At 36.2% G+C, this 6586-nt stretch overlaps 2 protein-coding genes across 2 annotated transcripts; both read left to right on the forward strand.

Moving 5' to 3' along the window:
• Nucleotides 1-556: 556 nt before the first annotated feature.
• Nucleotides 557-2466, forward strand: ptcd2 (pentatricopeptide repeat domain 2). The gene is made up of 10 exons (XM_020921839.2): nucleotides 557-681; nucleotides 851-943; nucleotides 1007-1136; nucleotides 1201-1318; nucleotides 1388-1466; nucleotides 1531-1622; nucleotides 1701-1814; nucleotides 1887-1961; nucleotides 2037-2147; nucleotides 2216-2466. The coding sequence occupies exons 1-10, from the start codon at nucleotides 570-572 to the stop codon at nucleotides 2441-2443; spliced, it is 1152 nt and encodes a 383-aa protein (XP_020777498.2). The 5' UTR covers nucleotides 557-569; the 3' UTR covers nucleotides 2444-2466.
• Nucleotides 2467-2774: 308 nt separating this feature from the next.
• On the forward strand, nucleotides 2775-5911 carry cacfd1 (calcium channel flower domain containing 1). The gene is made up of 5 exons (XM_020921801.2): nucleotides 2775-3386; nucleotides 3883-3955; nucleotides 4158-4283; nucleotides 4373-4480; nucleotides 4684-5911. The coding sequence occupies exons 1-5, from the start codon at nucleotides 3278-3280 to the stop codon at nucleotides 4763-4765; spliced, it is 498 nt and encodes a 165-aa protein (XP_020777460.1). The 5' UTR covers nucleotides 2775-3277; the 3' UTR covers nucleotides 4766-5911.
• Nucleotides 5912-6586: the final 675 nt, after the last annotated feature.

The following is a 6586-nucleotide window of genomic DNA, read 5'->3' on the forward strand; positions in this document are numbered from 1 at the left end:
CTTTCAGTGACCTTCAGTGGCGGAATTACAGGCATAATGTAAAATACTACATTACTGAATGTGAAAGTGACTGAATATAAATACTCATCATCATCAATAGCGTAAGGATAGAATACACGCTATATGGTCAATCCATGGTCGATGTTTGTGTAGACCTACACAGCAGCACCCCCTGCGGGCTTCCACCAGCAAAGACACCTGATAATACTATTCATGCCGCTTACTTTGCCTTCAAAAAATATTCAAACTGTGCACTGAATAAATCTCATTATACAACGCATATGCGTCAAGTGATTCATATTACAGTGTAATGTTACAATTTGTGTTTACCTTGTTTCTCTTAGGTCAGTGCGCTGACATTTTGGATTATACCAATTAACACAATATATAAAAATAAACTGTTATTACAGCAACATTGTTTTGTTTTTTATCACGTTGGATTTTTTTCATGGAGTCAATGATTATTACATTTAATTAAAAAAAATAAAATAAATGTAACTCGAGATGTAAAATTATTCTTAGAAACCCCCTTCTGTCCTTGATGTTGGTTCAGTCTGAGACCAGCCATTATGGCGCTGGGAAGACTTTTCAAATGTGGTCGTTCATTATTTTATGAGCCTTGTAAAGGAGTACTTTGTGGATTTTTGCACTCCCGAGACTGGAGGCTAAGCTGTGTTCAAGGTAAAACTAAGAATTTAAAAATCCCTTTTCTAACGCTCTATTTTTACTGTGTGCCTCACTGTTTACATGCCGCTGTAACACATTCTGGCAGACTTTACTGTGCATCTTCGTTATTGTTGATTGATTAAATGCATTATTGTGTCTTTTGTGTATTGGCGCGTTTTTGTAGCCAAACGTCATCTTTTGACAGAAGACGTGATCAAACTACAGGAATTTCAGCAAAAAAAGTTGGCAGTGGCTCATCTAATAACTAGATCAGAAGGTAGGCTATCACAAACCTTAAAGTGTTGAAAACTGTGTATTGTCTGATTTCTTTTTTTTACAGGAAATTTCATTGAGCTCTTTCATAAAAAGTTGCAGAAAAGAGAACTGATTCTGCGGGATGAGCTCAAGCTTCTTCTGCACCTATGCCAGTCACCTGATGATATGGTTGTGGCCAGAGATGCCATTTACAGGTAACCAATGTGAATGTATGAAAATGATCTGTCTTCTTTTATGTTATTTGTATTCTTAACATAGGTACCATGCAGAGAACCTAAACTTTGCACATGGAGAGTTCCGGTTTGGTCCTCTTTTTATGAGACTGTGCTATGAGCTTGGTTTGGAAGAGATGGCTGCTGCAACAATTAAAGATAAAGTAATGTGTTTTACTCTTCTTAAGTATATAAGCACTGACACAAAGAGACATTATTTTCTTTCCATACAGAGATTGGAAGGGTTCTTTAATGACTCCACGTCCTTTAACATCGCTATAGACATGTTGTTTACAAAGGGTGCCTATGAAAGTAAGTAAAATCATAATTTGTAATATGTCATTGCTGATTTCTTAATACATTTTCATCTGTGTAGGTGCCCTGGATATACTCAGAACAATGCAAATCTACAACATACCATTTAATAAAGACACACTGATACTAGCATTTGGCACGTGTTATAAACTGGTAATAAGCACTTCATGTAAATCAGTGCATCAGTATTAATATCAGTATTGAGGTTAGGTGTTGTTTGTTTGCTTTCAGAACACACCAGAGTCCTACAAGATCTGCACCACTTTGATAGAGGAAAGCCAAAGCAAGGGCCACTTAATTCCCAGACAAGCTTACTGCTTTGCCATAGCGTTGGCACTTGAACAGGTTAGATTTCTCAGCACATGTTGCCTAATACTTAGAAATATTTTTTCAAATGCACTTTGTATCTTTCTCCAGAATTACACTGATACAGCACAGTCTTTGTATTCCCAAATAATGAATGCAGAGGGCAGGTTATGTAAAAATCTGAAGGCAAGTTCAAAACATAAATCATTATGGTTGTTAATAATAATGCAAGTACTGAAAATCTACTGCTTTGCTGTTTAGATCCTAATACTAGCCAAGTCAGGGGAGTTAGAAGAACTGACCTCTGTTTTTTATGCTGCTTTGCATAAGACTCCTGCATTCATTAAAAAGCCAGAATTTACTCAAGATGTGGTATGTACAATAAAATAATGGGTACTTCTTAAAATACTAAGCCATTCTTATTGTAGATTGTGTTGCAGGTGGATGTAGTACGATTGTATTGTGAAGGTGGATCCTATATGAGAGAAATGAATCAAATAGTGTTTCAGCTTGAACAGGCTGGCCAGGTTATCCAGCAGTCTCTGGATGATCTGTTATGCCATACTCCTGCAGGGAAGAGGAAGCAATGGCCAATAATGCAAGATAATAGAAGGATTACAAGTCGACGAACTCTTAAGCCACTTAATTCCTCTTTGCTGTCTGATTAATAAAGAATCCATGCCAGTGTGAAGATTATTAAGAATGAGTAATGATTTCTTTCTCAAGTAGTAGACCCTCATTATCATAAAATTATAGGGTTGTATCTGACATTTTCTTGAAATTGAGTTATTTATTCATAAATTTTATGAGCAAAAATCACTTCACCATTGTGGTATATGAGTAGTCAGAACTTTAAACGCCAATATGATCACAACTTCTTAGTTATGTAGATAAACCTATGATTAGACTACTTTGTAAGAGCCAGTAGCCTAACTAGAACTGGAAACAACCTGTAATGTAGTGCAATAAAATAATGCTTTGCTTATTCTTGCTGAATATTTTAATGAATGTGTATTTCAGTTTATAATGCGTCAAGTGTCTCATGTCTATGTTTGCGCATGTAAACAAACCATGACGCAGCCCGAGTAACTCCTCCCACAATGCTTCGCTCCTGAGCTAGGAACAGGGACGAAGGCGTAGTTGCTAATATCTAAACAAGAGGCTTATTGCTTCGTTGGATTGTCTTAGTAGAAGATATAGAAAGTGATTTTTAAATAATTTTATCTGCTAGAACTTATTTACTGATATTAGGTACATTTTAGCGTCTGGTGACTTTGTAGTTAGAGCGAGCTAGTTTGGATGCTGCGGCTTTTGCGGCTGGATAACATCAGGCCACCCATAGTACGAACAAAGGAATTATAAGCGATTAGTTTTTATTCCCAGTATTTGTCACTGACAGTGCCTGTACGATCGTGATAGAACTAGTAATAGCTGTTATACGGCCATCTTATAATAATATTAAGCTATATTGGCGAGCTTTAGCTACCTAAGCAAAAAACACAATGAGCTCAGAAGAGACTGGAGCGGCCGCCAAACCCGCTCCCGAGGATGACGGCATGACATGGTGGTACCGATGGCTCTGCAAAATTGCTGGAGTTCTGGGAGGGATATGTAAGTAGCCTTGTCTAAATCCATGGATCAGAATCGTAAACTATATACAGAACTAATGATCTGGGTAATTATGTTGTCTCCTATGTCCCAGCAATTAAACACAGGGAAGCACATGTCCTATTCTCTATAGAATTTTGTCATATCGCCTTAATAAGACATATAACATAAAAACACAGGTCTTGTCCTATTAATTTTGTCTCAGAGACACCAGAAACCGTAGACCATATCATGTTCACCCAGTGTTGCATATTCGATGAGTTGTGTATTATTAAAGCAGGTCTAAATGAACAGACTCTCCACTGTCTCTTTGAAACAGTGTGGGTTTGTTTGGCTTCACATTCTGTGCAGACATACTGGGGCACAGGGGACATTACAGTGAGCTCAATCACTCTGGAATCACTTTATAATTCCATTATATAGTAATTAAAACAACATGTTTGCCTCATATTTAATTTAAAAAATGTAATTGTGTTTTCTTTTCTTTTTCAAATAACAGCTTGTGCCACTGCAGGAGTGTGGAACTGTGTCACTATTAATCCTTTAAATATTGCTGCTGGAGTATGGATGGTGTAAGTTCTGTTTCTATTCATGTATTGCATGGTTTGAATGCTTTTGTATTTTTTATTTGTATTTTATTAATAATTGTATAATACAATTTAAATATATTTTGATTACATATTTGTTAGAATCAATAAATGAAAACAAATTCACACACATGTTGAACATGTATGTACATTAAAAAGTAAAATAGAATTGTTTTGTTTTTTTCAGGTTGACTGCTTGTGTATTGTTTCTGTGTGAAGTCCCCTTTTGTTGCCAGTTTGTAGAGTTTGCTAATGTGATAGCAGCTCGTGCAGACCGACTCAAGCCTTGGCAAAAGGCACTTTTTTATTGTGGGTGAGTGCTGTTACTATGTATATTAATTGACATATTTTACTTGTGTATGTCATGCAATTTAATTATTGGCATTTTATTCTAATTTGCAGGATGGCTCTATTCCCAATAATCTTGCGATTCAACTTTACTACACTATTCGGAAATGCCATTGCCTTTGCAACAGGAGTTCTGTATGGCCTTGCATCCTTAGGCAAAAAGTAAGACACTGGATAGATATACATATAGATATTTTCTGTAATATATGTTTATTTTATTTTTCATATTTGTCTTGAATACGCCTGTGTAATCCTTCAATAACAGTTTACGATAATCCCTTTTTAATGATTACTAATACAGTAGATTCACTTTACATTCTAACAATTTGTCACTAACCTACCCTCCATTTCCTTTCCATTTTTAGAGGGGATGCTGTGACTTATGCCAGACTTCAGCACCAGAAACAGGGAGATGAAGAGAAGATGACAAATGGAGCTCCTGAATAAGACAAAACAATAGCATCTTAAGTTTAATTTATTTGCTTTGATTTTCAGTTCTTATACAGCCCCTCACTGTCACCCTCTAATTACACCACTTGTTTTTTTCTGATTCGTCCAAATAACACTGACCTTGTATAACCTCTGTCCTTTAATTAATACTTACATTATGGCAATGAGTGGAGTCAGCCATCAATGAGTATTGATACCTACACTTTCTTTAAACATTCTTTTAAATGGGGTAAAGGTGAATGTATTAGGAAACACAAATTTTAGCTTTTCTTAAAGGGGTTTTGTGTAGACCAATAGTTTTCCCATGCATGAACGCAAATATTGGTCTCATTCAGATTGTTGACTATGGGATTGTATGTAATTATCCAATTTATTATAGCTAGTTATTTATTTTCCATCTGTGGCAAATTGAAGTAGATAATGTTTTTGTGCAAATGAAGGGAAATGGCGTTCATTTAGGCTAGATTTTGTGAGGGCATTAAATTAAGTCAAACTTGCACACTGAAAATCCAATTTAGAATTCATATGATTATTCCTAGTGACATTTACGCAGTGTGTGTCACTAGGATTAACATGAGACAGTCCAGGTACATCCAATCAGTATATGCCATGATTTGCCTTTGTCACGCAGTTGACATGAGCAGTGGTGAGAAGTGATGATTGTGTTTGTAGTGTTGCCTCGCCTCTGTTGTGTCACCTGTATTACCAATGTATGTTTACATGTACCTCTCTTACCTTATTCAATATTGTAAATCTATTTGTTACTCCAACTGTTACCACCAGCTCTCAGGTATTGTGTATAATGTTACTGTTGTTTAAAGGGATTGGAACATGCCGCAATTCTGAGCCTAAAATGTTTGTTAAACAGTTGAAATGATTGTGCAAATGTTTAACAATGTGATTGAACACTACAGACCAATGTTTAACTTTGTCCTCTGAGATAAGAAAAAAAAAAGCTTATGATTTTTTTCTTGCAATTCACCCATATTTATTTGAGTTCACTCCTTTGCAGTGACTACATGTAATGACTGAGTAACTGATTATGAATCAGGGGTTATCAATGTTAATTTTTGTGTATATGTTATGTCAGCAGTGTGTGTGGTGGGTCCAGATCTTGCTTTAACTTTGTGAATTAAACAAACTTGCGCCTAATTAGTTTCTGAATGCCTTTTTTGTTTCATAAATATACACAGTTATAGTTTTAACTGCAAGTATACACTGTATGAGCACTCACTGTTTAGAAATTAGTAAAATGTAGTTTTGGCCTGGTTTACTAATCGATTTAAGGATAGGGATACTTGCTCATATCAAGTAGGCTATTCAAACTGTTTGCCAGTCATGCAGTAACATTTGACTGGCCTCAACGTAATGTTGCAGTTTGTTAAATTGTCGTAATTTGTCAAAGACACCAGCAGAGGGCGCAGGCGCATCGGTACCGCGTTCTGAATGGGCTAATGTACCCGTAGATTTATAAAACTTAAAATGTATTTATGTTATCATACAAAAGTATATATACTGTATTGATTGTTTATTCTGGTAAACCCTAAATGACAGAAGAAAATCAAGGCACTACCAACGGGAATTTGCCCATATTAAAGGGATAGTTCGGATTTTTTTGACATGAATCTGTATGGCATCCCCATGAGAAGTGTCGGGCATCAACACTGACTTACTCCCGAAAGTGTCCGGTGAGCCGAGATCCTGGCCGTTTTCGGTGCTGACGAAAGTAGTCCGGCAAGTTCGCTGGGGACAGTAAAATAAAGCGTTTTTCTTCTCAAAACAATCTGTGTTCAAAAGAGTGATACATTTGCATCGCTA

This window comes from Boleophthalmus pectinirostris, unplaced genomic scaffold, assembly GCF_026225935.1.
Source record: "Boleophthalmus pectinirostris isolate CB_2022bp ecotype Guang Dong unplaced genomic scaffold, ASM2622593v1 HiC_scaffold_18, whole genome shotgun sequence".
NCBI classification, from domain to species: Eukaryota; Metazoa; Chordata; class Actinopteri; order Gobiiformes; family Gobiidae; genus Boleophthalmus; species Boleophthalmus pectinirostris.

Coding starts and splice junctions, on each gene's coding strand:
- ptcd2 (XM_020921839.2), top strand. CDS start 570: ATGGCGCTGGGAAGACTTTTCAAATGTGGTCGTTCATTATTTTATGAG. Junction 1,319..1,387: donor CTGCAACAATTAAAGATAAA/GTAATGTGTTTT, acceptor CTTTCCATACAG/AGATTGGAAGGGTTCTTTAA. Junction 1,467..1,530: donor TACAAAGGGTGCCTATGAAA/GTAAGTAAAATC, acceptor TCATCTGTGTAG/GTGCCCTGGATATACTCAGA.
- cacfd1 (XM_020921801.2), top strand. CDS start 3,278: ATGAGCTCAGAAGAGACTGGAGCGGCCGCCAAACCCGCTCCCGAGGAT. Junction 3,387..3,882: donor TGGAGTTCTGGGAGGGATAT/GTAAGTAGCCTT, acceptor TTCAAATAACAG/CTTGTGCCACTGCAGGAGTG. Junction 4,284..4,372: donor AAGGCACTTTTTTATTGTGG/GTGAGTGCTGTT, acceptor TCTAATTTGCAG/GATGGCTCTATTCCCAATAA.